We start from the raw sequence: 23,928 nt of genomic DNA, 5'->3' as shown, positions 1-23,928 counted from the left end.
GCCTCGACAAGATGGAGACCCTGTTTATTTATTTTATTTATTTAAAGGCTTTTATATACTGATAACCGTTTGCACATTGTTTCGGTTTACATGGAACAGGGTGATTTAAATAATGTAGGATAACAATTACATGAAACAAATTTTTAACATCATAAATTGAGACAAATTGGTACAAACTATAAATATATTAATAAGTAAACTAGAACGAATAACACGATTTCAATCGCAGAAAATAACAATTAACGTGGAGAACTCAGGATTGTACATAAGGAGGATTAAAGATTGACGAGCGAAAGAAGGGAGGGGGAAAGCAGCAGCGTAGAGGAGGGAGGGCAGGGGGGAGAAGGATCAAGGGAGAAGGGGTGTGACGAGAGTTTAAAATTAAGTTGACTCCATCAATGTCCACCCACTGGCATGAGCATCGAAGAAATTAGTCATCAAACCTCGCTGGGAGCACCAGGGCAGCGGTGACCGTCCGTCACCGACTCAGTCTAAGGTATATCATCTACCTCTGTGCTGGAGAAAGACCGGACCGAGCACCGAGGGAAGCACCGGCACCGACGCGAGCCTATTCCCGCTGCTGGCACAGACACTGCATCAGCCTCGATGGCTATGGAGCCGCTTGCGAAGAAGACACGGGTAGAGGAGTCCTTAACACCCTGAACACCCGAAAAACCAAGGCGATCCCAACAGACATCTTGCCGGGTACTGAGCCCCCACAAGTCCCTGTGGAGGTGCCAGTAGCGCCTAGCCTGCCACCCCCTGTAGCTGTGATATCTACACTAGCTTTCAGGGAGGAACTGGACTGTTTTATCCGCCAGGCAGTGCTCGATGCTCTCCGAGATCTACAGCCATTGATGCCGGCACAGACACCGGAGCCATTGATATTTGCACCGTTGCTGACCAGACTGGATACACTCATCGGTGCCCTTCCAACACAACCTGGGCCACTGATGCCAAAGCAACCCGCAAAGCCTCTGAAAGCCCCGATTCCCATTCCGGGCTCCTCAGACGAAGGCACGGACTCCAGTCCCCTTTCATCGATGCTGGAATCGATGCCTGGTCCATCAGGGCTCTCTGGACCGAGAGGACCTAGTTTTCCATTGATGCCTCCGGTGCTGCCGAAACTCGCGTCGGTGCCAACGCATCTTCCATCGAGGCCATCGAAAGATCCATCGGTGCCAACACGTCCTACCATACCAACCTTCTTCCCTCCTTCAGGATCTTGACTAGAGACCTTTTCTGACACATGGAAAGATGTTGACACAGACAAATCCATGGAGGACATCTTATCAGAACCATCTCCTCCGGAAGAAAGAAGAAAATCTCCCCCAGAAGATCTTTTGCTAATTTTGTTAGGGAGATGTCAGAGACAATTCACTTTGATCTGATTACAGAGGAGGAAACACGCCATAAAACATTGGAAGTTCTCAAATTTGTTGATGCTCCAAAGGAAGTGCTAGTGGATCTGCAACGTCGTCTCTGGGAGCTGTTGTGCTGTTCAGCCAGTAAATAAGAGGACAGATGCAACTTATCTGGTCCAACATATTCCTGGAGTCCAGATGAGCAATCCATCTGCACACCTCCTCCCAGTGCCCCCCAGCCTAGGTAATTGAAACACCTCCACCAGACTTTCCTCTCTACACACAGCAACCAAATACACAAAAGAAACCCCGCTAATAGAGCGCTATCCTATCTCAACCATTGCTTAATCCCCTTAATGCTTTCCCCCCATCACACATCCATTATTCATACCCTCAATCACATGAAGCATTCCTGAAACCCGAAGACCATCCTCAAGGGACTACTATCCTTTGATCATGCACTCCCATTCCCACACATTCAGAAATGTGTGCTTCAGAGGGCAGACCCATGTGAGAATCCCCAGCTAATGCTTTACTGAAATAACAATCAATGTCCATCTTCATAGCATAAGCGATACTCAACAAAGAGAAAACATTTTATCAAAAAAGCAGATCATAATGCACCATTCTGTTCCCCCTCCCCATGCAAGAAGAACAGTATCCTGTTTCCCTTAGTTGAATGGATTATCCTACCTCAAACCCTCTTCACATCCTTTAGATACCATCCCTTCAAACCTTCTCATGTCAATACCAAACACCATTGCGAAACCAATCGCAGAAATCATTAACTGTTCATTAACTCAAGGTAAAGTTCCAGATTCTCTCAAGCAAGCCATCTTGAAACCTCTCCGAAAAAAACCTAATCTTTCAACAGATGAACCAGCTAATTTTCGCCCCATTGCTAACCTACCCTTCATTGCTAAGATCATGGAGAAAATAGTCAATAAACAGCTTACAGACTACTTGGAAGATTTCAAGATTCTGGCTCCATCTCAATATGGTTTTTGGAAATCCCTTAAAACAGAATCCCTTCTGATCTCTCTCTTGGATTCAGTCTTCCTTAGTTCAGAAAAAAGGCTATCTCACCTGCTCATTCTCCTTGACCTCTCGGCGGCCTTTGAAATGGTCATTCATTCAATCCTTCTGGACCGACTAGCCGACATTGGTATTTCAGGCACTGCCATAGATTGGTTTTGTTCATTTCTCAGCAACAGATCATTCAAGGTAAAAATTAATAACAAAGAATCTAAGCCAAATAATTCAAACCTAGGAGTTCCACAAGGTTCCTCCCTCTCCCCAACCCTTTTCAACATTTATCTTCTACCCCTCTGCTTCCTGCTTTCTAAGCTGAAAATCAAACATTTTATATATGCAGATGACATTCAAATTCTAATCCCTATAAGGAAGTCCCTTCAAAACACTTTAATTTTCTGGGAATATTGCTTTCAGGAAATCAGCTCACTCCTTACCAAACTTAACCTTGTCATCAACAAGCAAAAAACGGAATACCTCATCTCCCAGGATGACAACTTCATTCCTAGAGAGACATCCAACATTATAATTGATCAATCACAAAAAGACATTTCCTCCAATCCTAATCCTCTTGCAACTATCCTGGACAACCTCAAAAACACTTCTCACGTAAGAGATCTAGGCGTGCTTTTGGACAATCATCTAAACCTCAAAAGATTTGTAAATAACACAACTAAAGAATGCTTTTTCAAATTACAAGTTCTGAAAAGGCTAAAACCCCTTTTGCACTCACACGATTTCCACCTTGTCCTTCAATCAATCATCCTCTCCAAAGTTGACTATTGTAACGCATTGCTACTTGGTCTTCCAGCCAACTCCATCAAGCCTCTACAAATGTTACTAAATTCAGCAGCCAGGATCCTGACCAATTCGAATAAGAGAGACCACATTACACCCATTCTCTACAAGCTTCACTGGCTTCCGATTAAATACAGAGTCCTCTACAAAGCCATGACCATCATACACAAATCCTTAAACAACTTAGCTCCAATTGATCTTACCTTTCAGTTCCACACCAACAAATCAAAGAGACCAATAAGAAAAGCCTATCAAGGCTCCCTTTTTGTCCCTCAAGCCAAAACTCCACTAAGAAATAGGGCTCTTTCCACGGCAGGTCCTTCTCATTGGAACTCACTTCCACCAGACCTTAGACAGGATCCCTGCCATCAATCCTTCAAGAAAAAACTGAAAACTTGGCTATTTAATCTAGCATTTCCCTGATTACTTACAGTAGACTTACCATGGCAAATTTGATTTGTTTGTTCCTTTTGTATTATTCCTCCCTCTAATCCCTCCTTTTTTTCCACCTTTTTCTGGTCCCTCTATCCTTCTTTTTCCCCTTCCCTCTCATCCCCACTTCCTCCCTTATAATTATCCTCTCATTACTCCCAAGCCCTATTTCTCTCGATACATCCATCTGTTATTTAATTTTTTAATTCCTCGTTGGTTTTCGGCAAGGCATCTGGTTAAGATGAATAATTCAAACTCTATGCTTTATTATTGTTCCTACAGGTTTCATGTTAGTTGTTCTCTGTTACATGTAATGCTTTCAAGCAAGTTTAATTGTTCAATGTAAACCGATTTGATTTGCATCTAATGCAAGAAGACCGGTATATAAAAAAAACCAAAATAAATAAATAAATAAAACAGAAATCATAGATAGGTTTGAGAGATGCAGATGTGAAATATGTGCATCCCATTTGTCACTTTAGCTGGGACATTGCCATCAGCCAGGGAACTGAATGTACTCTCCATAGACTCGGGCCATACTGCAGCGTTACATACACATAGGAATATCAGCAATGCCATTATTTATGAAAGACAAGTTCAAGCACATACAGTCACAAAGGATACTCTTGTGATGTGATTCTTTGCTTGGTGGAAGACATTTCTGAGCATGTATCTGAAAACTCTCTCTAATCTTGTCCATAGTGGACTGCAGTTTACTTAAGCAGTCCTCTAATGCCATCAAGACCCTCTTTGTAGTCTTAAGAATCATCTCATTCGACATCATTACTTCTACCCTGTTGGCCGCAGCCTTGTCCTGATCCATTGCCATCTTGTTATCCATTGCTTTTCTCATCTCACATGGAGTGCAGGATGGCTTGGAGGTCATTTCTCCCTCTTGTACAAACACGTCCACAGGAGAGGGAAATTAATCACAGAGAAGAAAAGTGTTAAAAAAAGTAGAAACACAAAGAGATGGTAGATAATTAAGGATTCTCTTGGAATCACCTCACAAACATCCAGTCAAATGCATAGCATCACCAGAAGTGCTGTCTGAAAAAGGTGGTCAAAACAGCAAACACATACCTCCAAACCCAAAGTGAACTTGCTAAACACATCCAGAAATTTCACTCATAATTCATGAACCACAACTGCACATAGAAAAAAAATGGTACAATAAGGGGTATTTATCAAAACTGCCTCCCAATCATAATATATTGTGGTGGGTGTGGCGCCCCTAGTGGCAGGTCCTTTGGGGTGACTTCAGGCTTAGAAGCTTATTCTCAAGGACTGCTGCAGCAGATTCCTTTGTAGCAGAGTCAACACTGAAGTTTCTCCTGTGAGTAATACTGACAGTGTAACCTTTAGGCAAGGAGGCTATTGGTTAAAGTTACTTATATGGGAAGGCCCTCATAAAGCTAGGCGATTGAGACAGGTCTGTACTCATTCCATACTAAAAGTAAGAGTCACCTTCCAGGCATGGCACCCTTTTACCATAACTTAAAATAAGGTATTACACCCAGGCAGTAGCTTCATATAGTGCTCTGGAGTTTATTGAAACAAACTTCACAGAAGAGAAGTCACACACAACATAAAAGTATTGCCTGAAATGCATTTCTACCCAATCAATGTGAACGTGGGTTTCCTATCCTTTTAAACCAGTGATTTGTTAAAATAAAACAAGCTTCTTTCTCTATGCTCTACTATGCTTTCCTTCAACATACATATAGGCAAAGCTGGTTTAATACAACAGTAACTCCTAATTCTCCCAGATATAAAGTAGTACTGGAAAAACCCCATTAAAAGAAGGGCTCCCTAGGCCAGCTACATGGCCCTAATTACAGTTTCCTAGCATGTAGCAGATTGACTCAAAACAAATGGGTATAGTGTGCTCGTGCTAGCAGTTGGAGACGGATCTGACGTCAGCACGGGTACATATACCCCCACAGGAAGTGCCGCAAATCAGTAATTTCCATCTCCAAAGCAGTTTGGAGCTACCTCACGCTCGCTGAGCGTGTTTCCAAATTCTAACGACTAAATTCCTAGAAGAAACCTATTGAAGACAAGCCCTGCACTCCTGTGGTGAGGCCCTCACCCACAGGAGCTGACTTCCGTGGTCCCTCGGATGCAAGTGCCTCGGTCCGGTGGCCGGTTCGCGGCAGGGACCTAGCCCCCGAGTGAGAAGGGCTCGGGCGCGGCTTGGCCCCCGAGCGAGACGAGTTCGGGCGCGGCCTAGAGGCAGCCTCGGTCCCAGCATGGACTTGGCCCCCAAGTGAGAAGGGCTCGGGCGCGGCTTGGCCCCCGAGCGAGACTAGAGGCAGCGGGCGCACTTCCTTATGCGCAGCGGTTGAAGGTACACTCCCCCTGCAGCCGGAGACCGCCCGGGTTGCAACCAGGAAGCGCCGAAGACAAGGTAAGGCGTATATCTTTACTTGGTCTCCGAGGAAGTGTGGATTCGCTGGGCCTGCCTACGGGGCAGCACGCCAAGGAGGTTGCCATTTTGCCTGCCTACTCAACTTCGCCGCTGAGCGCTCGTTACTAAGCTAAGCGCACGCAATAGGCGCACGTTGTTAGCGCACGCGATAGGCGCACGTTTATGAGCCGCCCGTGTATAGGCGCACGTTTATGAGCCGCCCGTGTATAGGCGCACGTTTATGAGACACCCGTGGATAGGCGCATGCTGTTAAGTGCTCTTGTTAGGCGCACTTATTGGGTGACACCGGATTTCAGGCGAATGGAGCATAAGAAAGCCCATGCGGCCGCAGGGCCGGCACCTCCAGAATCTGGCATGAAAGCTCTAAGCCTCTGCTCAGCATGCAACTTCAGAGCTACACAGAGCGAGGGAGCAGACTCACTATGTGCCCAATGTGAGGAGGCCATGGGAGTTCTAGGACAGGACCGGCCCCAGCCCAGCGTTCCTCAGGGAGCACACCGGACTTAGCGGGCCGTGGCGAGCAACCAGGAAACCCGAGAGACCTGGTGCCCATACGGCCAGATCCGGCTTCACTTTCCTGGGTGGAATTATTCAAGGGGATTCACACCTTTGTCCAGATGCAGTCTGCTCCTTGAATGGATCTTTCTGTTCCGGTGGATCCGGTACCTGGCCCCTCGAGACCTAGGCACGGCCACTCGCCTACCGACAGCCCCAATTATGGGGATTCGGATTGCTCCCAGGATAGTGAGGAGCCCCCCGAGGAGGGTGAACTTCCCTCGGAGATAGAGCCATATCGGACTATGAGGCGCTTCTTTCAGAAAGAGGATCTTTCAGGCCTGGTCTCGCAATGCCTATCGGAGCTGGCCATTCCGGGCCAGGATACCCCAGGGGGCCCTAAAATGAACCCCCTGTTAGAGGGCCTGCGCCAACCGGCTCACCATTTTCCCCTCTTACAGGCAGCACAGCAGCTAATCGATCTGGAATGGAATTTTTGGCGGGATCAGCCTTCAGGCCCCTTCGAGGCCTGTCCCTCCGTTTATTAACCTTGAAGATGGTGTTCTTGCTGGCTGTGTGTTCAGCAAGCCGCATCTCAGAGCTACAAGCTACAAGCACTATCCTGTCGTGATCCATTTCTCAGAATCACTCCAGAGGCTATCCATCTTCGTACAGTTCCATCCTTTTTACCCAAAGTGGTCTCACACTTTCACCTCAACCAAACCATATCCTTGCCTACCACGGAAGGTTTGAAGAAGTCTGAGGAAGGTCGAATGCTACGCCATCTCGACATCGGCAGACTGCTGTCCAGATACCTGGAAATGTCAGAAGCAGTACGAAAGACGGACCACCTGTTCGTCCTGCACAGCGGGAAGAAGCTAGGGGAAGCAGCCTCACGGCCAACCATCGCCCGCTGGATTAAAGAAGTGATCAAGGCAGCCTACATAGAGGCGGGAAAACCACCACCTCTACAGGTCAAGGCTCATTCTACCAGAGCACAATCGGCCTCTTGGGCAGAAGCTAAGCTGCTGTCGCCTGCAGAGATATGTAAAGCAGCGACATGGTCCTCCCTCCATACCTTCTCCAGATTCTACCGTCTGGACGTCCAGGCCAGAGAGGACACAGCATTTGCGAGGGCAATCCTACACTGTCCTCGGGCAGCCTCCCGCCCAGTCCGGGAGTAGCTTTTGTACATCCCATTTGTTTAGAGTCCATCTGCTACATGCTAGGAAATGTAGAGATTACTTACCTGATAATCTCGTTTTCCTTAGTGTATGCAGATGGATTCAGCATTGCGCCCGGCTGCCGGCATACATGGGGATTCACCGACTCACGGTAAGCCATGTTTTCTTATAATAGGCCATCTACCCTGCCGGGTGTCGACGCCTTCCGGTTGTGATCACTGGCGGTCTCCAGCTACTATAAATCGGTCAGGGTAATCCTGTTCATTTAATTGATTGGTCAGCTACAGCTTTTGCAAGGAAGATTACTGATTTGCGGCACTTCCTGTGGGGGTATATGTACCCGTGCTGACGTCAGATCCGTCTCCAACTGCTAGCACGAGCACACTATACCCATTTGTTTTGAGTCCATCTGCATACACTAAGGAAAACGAGATTATCAGGTAAGTAATCTCTACATTCTCAACAGCTGCCATAGTTTAATACAACAACCCTTTTTACACAGCTACTAGCTCATAGTGTTGTTAACCCCCAAAACATTTCCTTTTCTTCATAGTAATTCCTACTTGGTTCCCAATCACAAAAATTAGTGCTCTCAACTTTTAAATAAAACGTTCTACCTTTGCTTCTTCAGTAATAGACCTAGCCACTCTAATTAACCCATAACAGTGCTAGAGACTCTTATTCAACAAACTGCTGCACAGAAATGAAAAGGGAAAGAGATATCTTAGAGCTGACTTAGCTTTAGAATAAAGGTGTGCCTGGGCACTGTTCTTCTGCCTCAGCCTCTCCATCTTCCTCGCCTTCCATTGAGCTCTCCTGAATTGCCTGCCCCTTTCTGGAGGGCTGCTCTCTTTATGTGAGATAGACTACCCCTCCCTAGGAAGACACTGCCTCTTTGTTTCCCTGCCCCCAACCCTTTCTGGGGCTGACTACCAGGGCATCTGGGAAATGTAGTTTCCTTTTACTTCCTGCAAAGTAACCTTCACACCTTAAGGAAAACACCCAAAGTTTTACAGCACAGAGACTCACCTCTGGCTTAAATCACTACAATATCTTGGTGTCTTTTTATCATTTAATACAGTCTACTATCTTTTTATGTTTTTAATATAATTGTATTTCCTGAACATGCCCAGATCAGTGGGTTATGCACTCCCACCAGCAGATGGAGGCAGAGAACAAAGCTTCGAGGCACTGCTATATACCAAGTGTGCCACCTGCAGCTCCTCAGTATTTCTCTGTCTCCAGCAGATGGTGGTGGTGCATACCTGCAGCTCTTGGCTGAGTTCTGGAGGTGTTTGCTCCCCGAGGTGCCAGGTTCCATGTTGGCATCCCTCAGGTAGAGCCTAGTGAACAGGGGGGTTGGATACCCCTGGCAGTACTAGCCCGAGGACCCTGGGACCCCCAATTTAGCCAGGGGACTGGCTCCCTCAGCGGTCCCGAAGCCTCCCTTGGAGTGTCTGCTGACCCAGGAAAGTGTAGTCCCTTTGGAGAAAGTTTTTTTTTTTTTTTTTTTTTAGTTTGGCTAAGTTTTATTTAAAAAAAATAAATAAATTTTCCCTGCTTCTTGTCAGCAGCTCTGCCGGGTGCCCGGCAGCTCCTCGAGCATCAGAGGGCTCCAGGGCAGGGATCAGGCAGCGGGTTCAGGGCTGTGGGTCCTGCCCTGCCCCAGCAGGGAATCAGGGCCTCGATCCTCGTGCTTGCTCAGCAGGGCTGAGCTAATTTTAGCGGTGGCGACCATTTTGGTTTTGTTTTTTTCTTCAGGCTTCCTTCTCTGCTGGCTGCCTTCCCGTGCGACTGCTTGAAGGGACTGGACTATTTTTGTTGGATTGCATTTCGGGCCTGACTCGGGCGGTTCCCCAGGGATTCGCAGCAGAACGCAAATGGCTGAAAAATCTCTGGTGGAGGCTTCTAAAACCTGTGGCACGTGGTCTGCCTACCTGGACTCCCTGTCCCTGTGTGCAATTCTTGTACGGGGGGGGGGGGGGGGGGGACACGGACCTACTCGAAAGGTCTGAAGCCCACGAAGGCCGCACAGGTCAGCTTCGGGGCCTGGTTCCAGGTCATGCTGAGGTTTAAAAAAAAAAAAAAAGCCATGGTTGCAGTGTGGAGCCATGTCCTGTGCCACTGTTTGAGCACAGCAGCATTAATTGTATAACATTGCCCCTGAAGAAGATGCATCTTTGAAACATGTTGGGATGAACTTTTTGCTGCAGCTGGATTTGATAAGCTAAGTATTTTTACTTGTAATTAAATTAAAATCATAAAAAAGATAATGGACTGTATTAAATAAGGAAGGTTTGATGGTGAAACAAAGGCACTGATATGATTAGGAGCCAGTTTTGATAAATAACCCTTATCATACTATTTTTTTCTATGTGCGGTTGCAGTTCATAAATAACCAGAGTGAGATTTATGTAAAAGGTGGTTGGCATTTTCAGATATTGTCCAAAAGGGTAGACAGAAGGATGTCCATAACAGATCATCACACTATCCATTTCAAGTGCTTGGGTAAGGATAATGATTTGACTCATTCTACCACTTACTCGAGGATGTCATCCAGGGCAATCAAATTTAGCAAGATGAGACATGAGCAATGGTACTAATCCCCCTTTGCATGGCTCTGAGAGTTAGGGGATCATGGGGTATATATTCCAACCCCCAAAGTAGCTATATCTGGAGGTTATGTTTGCCTCTCATCCAGGGCAACTCCCACGGTGGGCTCAAGAGGTCTAGCTTCAGGCTTTTGGCATACCTGAAGAGTCTTTTGAAGATATCAAGCCACCTACTGAGGCTTCTCATATCTTTTGGTTTGGAAATCTTCAAGGAGGATCTTGATTGGAGAATAGCAGAGAGAGTTGTTCAGCATATGCAAAGCGTCAGATATCAATTAGATCTACCCCACTTGGAGCATCAAGTGAACCACTTACTGCAACCTTCCCTTCAGCACTGAGAATCTGGTTCAGAGTCAAATGCATTGAGTCAGAGCTAAATGGGCTTTGAGAGGTAAGCTTTGCTAATCCTTCAGGGTTGAGAGACAGTCAATCCATAGGCCGACTCACACTTGGATAACACCTCCTGTTTTTACTAAGAATGAGTCAGAAATGTCTTGGGGGGTGGGGTTCCTACAAGTTGGAGGAGTTTCATTCATAAGGGGATTACTCCTCTGACCACCTTTTGTAATATCCTTTTCAGGCAAGGAATGGGTTTCCACCTGAGAATCTTTCCTATTCATAATTTGTGCAGATAATAGCTAAAGCCATAACCAATTGATTTGATTGGAAGACACTCCCCCCATCGCATAACTTCCTACCCAGACCTACTTGGTCCAATATTTGTATTCTGTCTTGGAGATGGCACAGACATGGCTTCCACCCTCAGGGGGATCAAAGTGAATTTCATTCACTATTGGGAGAAGGTTGAGTCTGAGAAATTGTCTGTTCAACCTGTATTCTTGAAACAGCATCAAGAGCCTTTGCGATGATAATAGATGAGTGCAGACTCATGGCTTACTTGATGTGCAGGAAAGGCTCTTTGGAAACGTGTGCACAGAGTCACTGGATTTTTAAAAGACCACCGCATAGTGCTTCAAACTCTCTAATTCTATCTCTGATCCACCCTCCTCTTTTAGGAGATGCCAAAATCAGGAACCAAGGAAACAAATTTTTTTCAACAAAAGAAACATTTCCAGCTCACCCTAGGGTTTAAGGTCTTGTGACTGAGCTACTGGTATAGGTTTTTCTGTTGCTGCTGTTAGGTGTAGCTGTGGAGAAGCTATACCTTTAGCCTCCTGTCAAGGGATGATTCCGATCCCTATTATTACAGGGCAGATAATCTATGATGATCGCTATTTTAGATTTATAGATAAGCTAACCTATTATGTCCCGGTGTTCTATTAAATTCTTGCTTAATTTATGTCTCTTCCCCCTTACTCTGTGGTAAATCAATAATGGGGAAATATATTATGATCCATGATTTAATTATTGAATATTGTTTGGATATTTTATGTATTGCAAATGCCTACATTGAAGGTTATGATAGTATAATTTTCCCCCCAGTTATGCCTGACTGGCTTTTTTGTGTTCCAGTGACTCCAGAGCAAGAAAAAAAGAGTTTGGGGGAGGGGGGGGGGTGTTTGGAAGTTGTTCAATTGCAGGTTTGGGCAAGGTCTCATTGGATGTTAAGGGACATTTCTATAATTTTGGGTTATCCTTGTATTAAAACTCTTTTAGCAGAGTTTTGTTTGTCATTTCCCTTCTTTATTGAGGATCCCCTTGGCTAGGAATTCCTCCATATGTGTGAGTGGTGATTCCGCTTGTGTTCAGAGAAAATAAAGTTTCTTGCCTGCAATAGGTGTTCTCTGAAAACAGGGGAATTGCTAATCAAAAATGTCCTCATTCCTCCCTTAATTAAACTAAAGCATGCTGCGGAGATAGAAGAGCATGGGAACTTTCAGACATGACCAGAAGTGTGTTTTGTTTTTTTTTAAACCTAGAAAGCTCTGGGAAAAGTTTGATCTATGCCAAACAATAACCATAACACCCATATGTGACTAGTGATTCCTCTATCTTCAGAAAACACCTGTGATAGGTAAGCAACTCTGTTTTTGTGGCAAGTCTGACTTCTTTTTTTGCTACACAGTGCTTTATGGGATATTGAAACTGGACAGCAGACTACCACGTTCACGGGTCACAGTGGTGATGTTATGAGCCTCTCCCTCGCTCCAGATATGAGGACCTTTGTATCGGGTGCATGTGATGCATCCATCAAACTCTGGGACATCAGGGACAGCATGTGTCGGCAGACTTTCACTGGCCATGAGTCTGATATCAATGCTGTTTGTGTAAGTAGCATCAGGGGCTGCTGCCCATGCTGTGCCTGTTTATGTGGTGGAGCATTTTGAGTTTGTAGCTTCCAGTATTGCTGCCTGTGCTGTACATGTTCTGCAGTAAGGCTGTGTGTATGTGTGTGTGTACACGTGAGGGCAGTGGCAGTGTGAGCTTCCTGTGCTCTGTCTGTACCATGGTGAAGCAGTGTGTGTTGTGGGGGAGGGTTGCCCATTGGTATCCCGGATAAACTGCATTGGTCTAACTGTATCATTCTCTTTTCTTTTATTTAGTTTTTCCCCAATGGAAATGCCTTCACGACAGGCTCAGATGATGCTACTTGCCGACTCTTTGACCTGCGGGCAGATCAGGAGCTCATGATGTACTCGCATGATAACATTATCTGTGGCATTACCTCAGTGGCATTCTCAAAAAGTGGCCGCTTACTGCTGGCTGGCTACGATGATTTTAACTGCAATATCTGGGACTCCATGAAGGGCGACCGTGCAGGTAAGAGCTGGCTATTATCATGTTTCACAGACAAACAGAAGTTACTTGGGTTCCCACAGACAAAGCGCTGCTTCCTGGTAAAAGAGAAGCTATATAGAGTAATTGAAGGCCAGTGGCCTATGTAAGCCTGGATTTGCCAATAGGCACACTAGGCCTATTCTAGGGCAGCAAAAATCTGGGGGGCAGCAGCCAGCTGTGATTTGCTGTCTCCCAGTTGTGCTAAATCTCACTCAGCAGAGAACAGCCCTCTGCTTCCTGATCTAGCCCAGTAGTGGAGGGGTGGGGTGAGACTTGAAAGGACAGAGCAAAGAAAAGCTGCTCTACTCCATATTCCAGCCCTTCTCTCCTATTCTCTGCAGAGAACAGGAGCACTGAGTTTGACCAAAGCACACAGCTCCTATCTGCTCCCTAATTCAGCCCCTCTCTTCCTGTCATTCAGGGACATGAGAGGAGGAGGTGAGTTTGGACCAGATATGAGCAGAACAAAGAAGGCTGTGCCCTAGAATTTCTGCTCTGTTGTCCCTTTTCTGGGGTGGGGCAGGTGAGTGACAGCACCAACAGTGCCTAGGGGCAGCAGAATCCTAAATCCATCACTGGGCCTATAACTACCATAAAAACTGTTTTGCTGCTGGTTTTCATCACTTTTTGAGGGGCACAATAACTAGCCACCTCGGAGAGCGCTACTCGCCCTCTTTCTTTAGCTGTCCTGTGTCTGTGTGTTGCTGTTTCTTTCCCTGAGGTATTTCTTTAGCTGCTGTTGCTGTATTCAGATTTTAGCAGGCCGATGCAATAAAGTGCTTGTAAAAAATGTGCATCCAAACTGGGAGCATGTGTTTTGTTTTTTTTAACGCGCGCACATTCATCTCTCTTATTTGCCCGATGCAATATGTAAATAAGCCATCGCACTAAAATGGATGTACTAGGGATAAATTGTGTGTCCCTAGTGCATCCTTGGCATCGGGCGCACAGGAGACATGGCTGTGTGCGTTTATCAAAACGGATGCTTACTCTGCGAGTGTCCGTTTTATTCCGTGGCAGCTATTTGTCTGGCACAATATATGTGCACAGGGCCGGATTTTAAAAGGGTTGCGCGCATAAGGTGCGCGTAACCCTTTTAAAACGCCCCTGCGCGTGCCGAGCCTATTTTGCATAGGCTCGGCGGCGCACGCAAGCCCCGGGAGACACGGCGCGAATTTTGGGGTGTTTCGGGGGCGTGGTGCCAGCCCGTGGGCGTGGTCGAGGCCTCTGGGTCGGGTGATGGTGCGCCAGCAGCCTGCTGGCGCGCGCAGAGTTACACTTGCCTCTGGCAGGCGTAACTTTCCCAACAAAGGTAGGGGGAAGGTTTAGATAGGGCCGGGGGGTGGGTTAGGTAGGGGAAGGGAGGGGAAGGTGTGGGGTGGGTGGAAGAAAAGTTCCCTCCGAGCTGCTCCGATTTCGGAGTAGCCTCAGAGGGAACGGACAGCGCGCACAGGGCTCGGCGCGCGCAAGTTGCACAAATGTGCATCCCCTTGTGCGCGCCGACCCCGGATTTTACAAGATACACGTGGCCTGGTGCGCGAACAAAAGTACGCACGCGTAGATTTATAAAATCTACCCCACAGTGTACATGGCCTGGAGATATAGTTGCATTGGAAAAGGTATAGAGATACAAAGAAAGGTGACCAAAATGATAAAGGGGGATGGAATGGCTCCCCTATGAGGAAAGGTTAAAGAGGTTAGGGCTGTTCAGCTTGGGGAATAGATGGCTGAGGGGAGATATGATAGAGGTCTATAAAATCATGAGTGGAATAGAATGGATAAATGTTAAATTAGTTATTTACTCTTTCTGAAAATACAAAGACTAGAGGACACTCCATGAATTTAGGAGGTAGTATATTCAAAACAAATCAAAGAAAATTCTTTTTCATTCAGTGCACAATTAATGTCTGAAATTTGTTGTCAGAGGATGTGATTAAAGTGGTTAGCATTGCTGGATTTGAAAAAGAACATAAGAAACTGCCATGCTGGGTCAGACCAAGGGTCCATCAAGCCCAGCATCCTGTTTCCAACAGAGGTCAAACCAGGCCACAAGAACCTGGCAATTATCCAAACAGTAAGAAGATCCCATGCTACTGGTGCAATTAATAGCAGTGGCTATTCCCTAAGTAAACTTGATTAATAGCCATTAATGGACTTCTCCTCCAATAACTTATCCAAACCTTTTTTGAACCCAGCTACACTAACTGCACTAACCACATCCTCTAGCAACAAATTCCAGAGCTTTATTGTGCGTTGAGTGAAAAAGAATTTTCTCCGATTAGTCTTAAATGTGCTACTTGCTAACTTCATGGAATGCCCCCTAGTCCTTCTATTATTCGAAAGTGTAAATAACTGAGTCACATCTACTCGTTCAAGACCTCTCAGAAAAAAAACTCAAGACTTGGCCAGCTACAGTAACACTCCAAGGCCCTCTAGTCGATGCACCCCAATTCCGATATTGTACATGACTTGATATTGTTTAGTTCCGAGTTACCTCTGCCTCTGGCTCCTCTTCTTCCCAGTTCGAGTACCCTTATTTTATTGTAACTTTTCGCTATCTTTGTTAATGTTAACGTTATTTCCCCCTTGTTCCTTGTAAACCGATATGATATGATCTGTATCATGAATGTCTGTATAAAAAAGCACTAAATAAATAAAATGATCTTAAAGACCTCTATCATATCCCCCTCAGCCGTCTCTTCTCCAAGCTGTGAACAGCCCTAACTTCTTCAGCCTTTCCTCATAGGGGAGCTGTTCCATCCCCTTTATCATTTTGGTTGCCCTTCTCTGAACCTTCTCCATCGCAACTATATCTTTTTTGAGATGTGGCGACCAGAATTGTATACAGTATTTAAGGTGTGGTCTCACCATGGAGCGATATAGAGGCATTATGACATTTTCCGTTTTATTAACCATTCCCTTCCTAATAATTCCTAACATTCTGTTTGTGCTGCAGCAGTCAAAAAAACACTGAGCCGATTTTAAAGTATTATCCACTATGATGCTAGATCTTTTTCTTGGGTGGTAGCTCCTAATATAGAACCTAACATCGTGTAACTACAGCAAGGGTTATTTTTCCCTATATACAACACCTTGCACTTGTCCACATTAAATTTCATCTGCCATTTGGATGCCCAATCTTCCAGTCTTGCAAGGTCCTCCTGTAATGTATCACAGTCTGCTTGTGATTTAACTACTCTGAATAATTTTGTATCATCCGCAAATTTGATAACCTCACTCGTCGTATTCCTTTCCGGCTAAGCACCGGTCCAAGTACAGATCCCTGAGGCACTCCACTGTTTACCCTTTTCCACTGAGAAAATTGACCATTTAATCCTACTCTCTGTTTCCTGTCTTTTAACCAGTTTGTAATCCACAAAAGGACATCGCCTCCTATCCGATGACTTTTTTAGTTTTCGTAGAAGCCTCTCATGAGGGACTTTTGTCAAACGCCTTCTGAAAATTCAAATACACTATATCTACTGGTTCACCTCTATCCACATGTTTATTAACCCCTTCAAAAAAAAAAGAAGCAGATTTGTTATGCAAGACTTCCCTTGGGTAAATCCGTGTTGACTGTGTTCCATTAAATCAAATCTTTCTATATGCTCTACAATTTTGATCTTGAGAATAGTTTCCACTATTTTTCCCGGCACTGAAGTTAAGCTCACTAGTCTATAGTTACCCGGATTGCCCCTGGAGCCTTTTTTAAATCTTGGGGTTACATTGGCCACCCTCCAGTCTTCAGATACAATGGATGATTTTAATGATAGGTTACAAATTTAAACTAATAGATCAGAAATTTCATTTTTGAGTTCCTTCAGTACCCTAGGATGCATACCATCCGGTCCAGGTGATTTGCTACTCTTTAGTTTGTCAATCTGGCCTACTACATCTTTATTTATTTATTTAAAAACTGTTCTATACCATCGTTGAGTTAGATAACATCACAACGGTTTACAAAAAGGCACGTTAATGAAAAATATGAGTGGTATAGATTACAAATTAACCATGTGCCATCATAGAACAGTAACAATTTAGTGTCAAAAACATCTTCCAGGTTCACAGTGATTTCATTCAGTTCGTCTGACTCTCATCATCCCTGAAAACCATCTCCGGAACTGGTATCTCCCTAACATCCTCATTAGTAAACACAGAAGCAAAGAATTCATTTAGTTTTTCTGCAATGGCCTTATCTTCCCTAAGAGCCCCTTTAACCCTTCGGTCATCTAATGGTCCAACCAACTCCCTCACAGGTTTCTTGCTTTGGATATATTTAAAAAGGTTTTTGTTATGGGTTTTGCCTCTATGGCCAACTTCATTTCAAATTCTCTCTTCGCCTGTCTTATCAATGTTTTACACTTAACTTGACAATGCTTATGTTTTATCCTATTTTCTTCAGATGGATCCTTCTTCCAATTTTTGAAGGATGTTTTTTTGGCTAAAATAGCCTCTTTCACCTCACCTTTTAACCATGACGGTAAATCGTTTTGCCTTCCTTCCACCTTTCTTAATGCGTGGAATACATATGGACTGCGCCTCTAGGATTGTAAAAGGTTTGGACAAGCTCCTGGAGGGAGAAGCCCATGAACTGTTATCACTGTGCAGTAGCAGCATGGGATCACTGTGCAGTAGCAGCATGGGATCTGTTTACTGTTTGGGATCTTGCCAAATACTTGTGACCTGGATTGGCCACTGTTGGAAACAGGGATACTGGGCTTGATGGACCCTTGGTCTGACCCAGTACAGCAAATTCGTATGTTCTCATATTCTTTGTTTATATCCCTAGTAGCAAAACTATATTGTATTTTGAAAAACTGTTTGATGCAGTGGAAGACATACATACTAGGTACCCTGTTTCCCTGAAAATAAGACCTCCCCCGAAAGTAAGACCTAGCAAAGTTTTTATTTGGGAGCATGCCCGTCGCACAGAACACCAGAGCATGCAGCTGTGATTTTTTTACCCTGCAGGATTCACAGTTAGTTGTCATCACAAACCAGCATAACCAGACAACTATTCAGAATATGATAAATGTTCATTTTTTTGTTCAACAATATATGTGAATTCTTCTTCATGGAAAAATAAGACATCCCCTGAAAATAAGGCCTAGTGCATCTTTGGTAGCAAAAATTAATATAAGACACTGTCTTATTTTCGGGGAAACATGGTAGTATGGGATGTGAATTCAATACTGTATTCCAGAGCCACACAAATCCACTGGTAAATATCAGTGTGACACACCTGTCTGCTGTAACAAGCCATAGAATTGGGTTTATATTACTAGCAGACCATGCTTCTACTGAATGTTGATTTGGATCTCCCCATACAAAGAAAGGCTGGAAACTGAATGATGTACTATTAAAAAGTATAGAACGTAGTAGATGATAGTGGAAAAAGATAATTGGCCCATCCAGTCTGCCTAGTCATTCTGACTACACTGCCAAATATATATATCAGTACCGGCCATAGAAGCATGATATATCCCAGCTACCAGCCATAGGATATCACTTCTTATCCACTCAGTTTTTATTTGGTTCTTCCTTGGTTCTCCTTCTTCCTGGATGGATAGGATCCCATACGTAGTCCAGTTGCCAACTCCCCCCACCCCTCATGTGTTGCCACCAAGCTTTGAAATAATTTGAACAATTACCATGTGATTATGAACTAGGTTTAGGTTTCTTTATTTCTATGCCACCTATGTGATAGCCCTAGGCAGTTTACAAGAGAACAAACAAAATACAATAATCACACAATATAAAAGCATCTTTAAATATAAGATAAAAACAAAGTAAACAAAGCACAATAAAGAAATTCTTTCTGAGATACTCCTTGTGGGTATGCAACGTTTAGCAGGTATGCTTCTATAAATAGGAAAGTCTAACTGACAAATGTTTTCGTGCAAGATATGGATCTTAGGTCATGTGAAGTACTGTTCCACAAATTCAGAGCAGCTATTGAGAATGTATGCTGCTGAGTCTTACAAAACATGCTTGGTGCAATAAAGATACCTCTAGTAGGGATTTCTGTGAGGAGCACAAAGTTTTTGTGGAACAGTAAATCTTAAATTCCTAATCCAAGGAAAAGAATTTAGGGCAAACAAATTAAATATCAGTAGCACAGTATTATATCTAATCCTTAGCTATTTAGGGAGTCAGTGAAGTTGGAACAATATTGGGAGTAATGTGCTCCCTAATCAAACACACCAAAATCAGCTGGGCAGCAGCATTCTGTAGCAGCTGTATTGATGTAATAGTGGTAAGTAGCAAGCCTAGATACAGTCCATTGCAATAATCGAGGAGTTGCATAATCAATAATTGAACTACAGTTCGAAAGTCACTAGGCTGTAAAAGTGATTCGAAAGGGCACAACTGGTGCAATTTATAGAAGCCAGCTCTCAAAACAGATCCCAAGAAATCGGGAGGACTCCGCCCAATCTTGGACTTAAGAGCTCTCAAAATATTCCTGAAGAAGAGAAGTTCAAGATGACATCTCAAGCCCATCCTTCCTTTCCTATAGCTCAACAATTGGATGTGCTTGCTGGATCTCAAGCATGCACCCACTCACATTCCTATGCACTGTTCCTCTTGGCGGTACCTGTGCTTTCAGGTCAATAAATGCCACTATGACTACAAAGTACTCCCCTTCAGTCTCTTGTCTGCCCCGAGTGTCTTCACCAAATGCTTTGGGGTAGTATTGGCCCACCTCAGGAAATAGGGAATCCAGTTGTTCCCATACCTTGACTGGTTGCTAGTGGCAGCACGGCCTGCCACCCTTCAGAGCAACCTACAGACTACAATCCAGTGCCTAGAGGGACTTGGCTTGATTATCAGTTAGGAAAGTCCAGTCTCCGATCAATGCAGAACTTACAGTTTATTGGTGCCCGCATAAGTACAGCTCAGGGAAGGGCATTCTCACATCTGCTGTCCTGGCGAGTATGTCTAACCCGAAGCATGACAGCGGACCTGGACTGGTGTTTACGCCCCTCAGCTCTCTACATTGGGGTGCTGCTTCACCCCCCAACTCATCAGTTGATCCTCACCACGGATGCCTCAAGCAAGGAGTAAGGGAGCCCATTTGGATCACATATGAACACAAGGACTCTGGTCTCGCTGGGAGAGTCTCCAGCAGATAAACCTCCTAGAGCTCTGAGCGATCAGAAATGCCATACACACGTTCAAAGAGTTCACACGGACAAGCAGGTTGCGATGTTCTACATAAACAAGGAAGGAGGGTCCGGTTCCTGGATGTTGTGCAGGGAAACAGTACGCATCCTAGAAGGGGGGGAGGAGCGCTCCATCATCCTTCAGCAACTTACCTACCCGGGATAGAGAACTCCAGAGTGGACAAGCTAAGCAGGATCTTCCATCCACACGAATGGGAGCTTCGCCAGTATGTGGTGGAGTCTCTCTTCCAGACTTGGGGCCTCCCATGTGTAGATCTTTTCACTAAGGAGCACAAAAAGGTACAGACGTTCTGCTCAGTATACCCCAACCAGAGACGGCTAGCGCAAGACGCACTTCTCTATGCTTATCCCCCGAACCCACTCATCTCAAACGCACTCTGAGGCTAGAGCCTCACAGCTATTCGTTTTATTCAACCCGAATGCCCCGGGTCTGCCGGTCTCCAAGAGGACTCTCTCAACTTGGATTTCGCAATGCATTCAGTTCTGTTACAGTAAAAGATCAGAGACTGATCAATTCACCAAAGGCCCATCAAGTAAGAATGTTGGCAGTGTCAGTAGCCCATCTATGAGGGGTTCCAATAATAAACATATGCAAAGCCGCTATGTGTTCTCGCTCCATACTTTCACTTCCAATTACTGTCTTGACCAGCAAGCAGCGGCAGTGAGGGGCAGATCAATTCTCCAGTTAGGGACCAAGTAAGAAGACTGTCCGCTACTCTGGACCAGGTTGAGTGCTGCATGTTTCACTCATCCTTGGGAACTGCGCCACGTTCCGGCAAGGACTCTTACTGTGCTTACAAACTTCAGCTGGGGACTCCCAGATAGCATGGCTAATTCAGCCTGCTTATCTGCAGGGGAAAAAAGCAAGTTTGCTTACCATAAACGGTGTTTTCTGTAGATAGGATGAATTAGCCATGCTGACCCCAGACAATCTCTTCTTCACACTTCGCGGACATGCTTTGGAATAGACTGAGGAGAAAATGGCGCAGCACGAGAGAGGATGCAAAGCTCTGTCATCTTTGTCAAGCTCCCCCCAGCCAGAGGGACGTGCTCAGAAAGCATGGCTAATTCATCCTGCTATCTACGAAAAACACCGTAAGCAAACTTGCTTTTTCCAGGTATGGAGAGGGGGAGAATTTATTGGGTGTTTGATATGTCTGTTCTTTTGAAATATTTGATTTTGGGGAAAAGTGTACAGTTTTTTGTTTTGTTTTTTTTAATCCTTATTCGTAATTATTAGGTGGTGTTCTATTTGTCATGTTTGAAATATGCTTTTTATTAATATGGTTTTCTCAATGTTGTGATTGATTGATTTATATTTCTTGACTTTGTTTTATGAGGAATGGTGATTTGTTTTCGATTTATTGCACTGCATTTGAGTCTAGCTTTTAGTGGTTTCCAGTCTAGCTGTTTGCACCTTACTATTTATACTCATGGCCTGCATTTGTGACTGAGGTTAGGTTGTCTATTAGCTAGGAAAATGTCTTGTACCTTTTGGGGTGAAGGTTTATTTGTTTTTGATAGCTGGGGATCCATGATTGAAGGGGCTCCTTGGGTGCTAAAATTGATGGCGCTTATGCCTGCTGGATACTGAAATGCCTGCAGCAAGTGGTGTAGATTTGATTGTTGTTCGAGGTCCTGCCCCGTCCTACCATACCCACCCCACCCTCCAGCTCTCATTGTACTCAATCACTTGAAATTTCCTAGCATGTAGCCAGATGGACTCAGGATCAATGGGTTATGCTTCCCTGCCAACAGATGGAGGCTGAATCAGGTTTCAAAGCTGATGTCATCCTAGATACACCCCTGCAGTGACCTAAGCCGTTCAGTATTTCTCCAGCAGATGGTGGATGTACCTCTCCCTATGGGGATTGCTGTACTTTTTAGAAGGAGAAATTCTACATTTAAATTGGAGGAAAAAATTGAGACCCGATCTCCTGCGGTGATACTTAAAGGTCCCTCCCCCATTTAAGAATTCCTGAGGCAATTTCCGAGATCCCTCAGAGGTGTGCTTTGGTCCGGTATCCGGTGTGGACTTTGCTGCTTAAGCAGCTGAAAGGCAGAGGGTGTAGGAAGCAAAGTGCAGTGGTGACGGCCAAAGCCCTCTCCCCCCGCAGCCGGAGACAGTCTCTGTACTCAGCCAATAAGTGCTGAGCCCAGTTAAGTTAAAAAAAAAAATGTACCTCCCGATTTAGAGACATTTAGAGGGGTTTCGGTGAGACTTCCTCTGGTCTCCTTGCTTGGCGCACCATACCGACATCATCCCCAATCTCGGGGTAAGGGGAAGTGGGCAGCCCCCCTCCCCGGTGGGCTATACCCCACTTTAGGCTTGGTCGGCACACCACGTGGTAGGCCGCGGCGGTGCCATCTTGCGTGCGTCTTTGTGCTGCCCTATTGCCCTTCATAGAACATCGGTATGCGCTGTGCGCACAACCTACTAAATGCAGAATACAGCGTGTGCCTCGCCGCATCCCACCTAAGTGCCCAAACTCTGTGCACATAAAATTTTAAGCATGAACCTACAGAATACAGAGTTACCACCACCAATGGCTCCGGCAGCCAAGAAACATAAGCGCCTTTTTCTCTCTGTACTGCTTGTCATATTAGGGCTGCACAGTTTGACCTAGATTCTTGCTTATGTCAGCACTGTGAGGAAGCCCTGGGAGTGTTGGCCACCCCGGACTTTGTTAAGCCTGGCTTCTCCCATTTAGAGAATGGGTTAGCTACAGCCTTTTAACTGGACGTACCCCGGATCTGAGTACCCCCGGGATTGGGTCATCCATGGGAGAGGGAAATTCAGCAGTACCTACCCCTGTACCTCCTGGGTGGTGGTGTCTGCCTTTCATGTCAATCAAGCGGTGGACCTGCCAGGGTTCCCGCAGTGGTCCCGGGATTCCCCTCAGGAGAAAGATCTTCATCTTTTGGATGTGCGTCAAGTTCTCTTGCGCTATTTGGAGGTTGCCAATGATTTCCGGTGTTCAGATCATCTGTTTGTCTTATTTGGCGGACCTTAGAAGGTGACAAGGCTTCTAAGGCTACAATTTTGCGCTGGATTAAGGAGGCTATCTGCTCGGTCTATGTTGTCCAAGGGCATCAGACGCCCTTGGGTCTGAGGGCTCATTCTACTAGGGCCCAAGCTACCTCCTGGGCTGAGTGTCAGCTTCTTTCGCCTCAGGAAATCTGCAGTGCAGCGGTTTGGTCCTCCCTTCACACTTTCACCAAGCATTATCGTTTGGACGTTAGGGCGCAAGATGAATCGTCCTTTGGTGAGTGTACTGCGCGCGGGTCTTTTGGGTTCCCGCCCAGTGTAGGGTTGCTTGGGTACATCCCACTGGTCTGGACTGATCTGGGTGTATTCAGGAAAAGAAAATTGGTTCTTACCTGCTCATTTTCATTCCTGTAATACTACAGATCAGTCCAGAGGCCCACCCCTTTTCAGATTCCAAAAGACTGCTTTACGCTAGATTGATTTTGCTGAATTAAATCTTCCTATTGCAGATGCTCTTGAAGGAGCAGGTTCAAAGGTGGTCTACTTCTGGTGTGTTTGGTTATGAGCGAATGGGTTGCCTGCTTTGTTTAGGTTCCAACCCTCTTCGCCCGTTAGTTCGGTTAGTTGATGTAGGCTTGGGTACAGGCCAATACTGAAGGACTGCAGGT

General features: G+C 45.3%; 1 protein-coding gene across 2 annotated transcripts in view; it reads left to right on the top strand.

Annotated features, from left to right (window-relative positions):
• GNB2 (G protein subunit beta 2) overlaps nucleotides 1–23,928 on the top strand; it is a 176,234-nt gene that overhangs the window by 135,340 nt on the left and 16,966 nt on the right. For both annotated transcript variants that reach the window (XM_029580386.1, XM_029580387.1), the window contains exons 8-9: nucleotides 12,375–12,576; nucleotides 12,853–13,069. In XM_029580386.1, the coding sequence (XP_029436246.1) occupies nucleotides 12,375–12,576; nucleotides 12,853–13,069 (419 nt within the window). The remainder of the gene's footprint in view (nucleotides 1–12,374; nucleotides 12,577–12,852; nucleotides 13,070–23,928) is intronic.

The sequence above is a fragment of the Rhinatrema bivittatum genome, chromosome 16, assembly GCF_901001135.1.
Source record: "Rhinatrema bivittatum chromosome 16, aRhiBiv1.1, whole genome shotgun sequence".
Taxonomy (NCBI): Eukaryota; Metazoa; Chordata; class Amphibia; order Gymnophiona; family Rhinatrematidae; genus Rhinatrema; species Rhinatrema bivittatum.
Note: the sequence above shows the minus strand (reverse complement) of the source record. Positions and strands in the feature narration are given on the sequence as shown.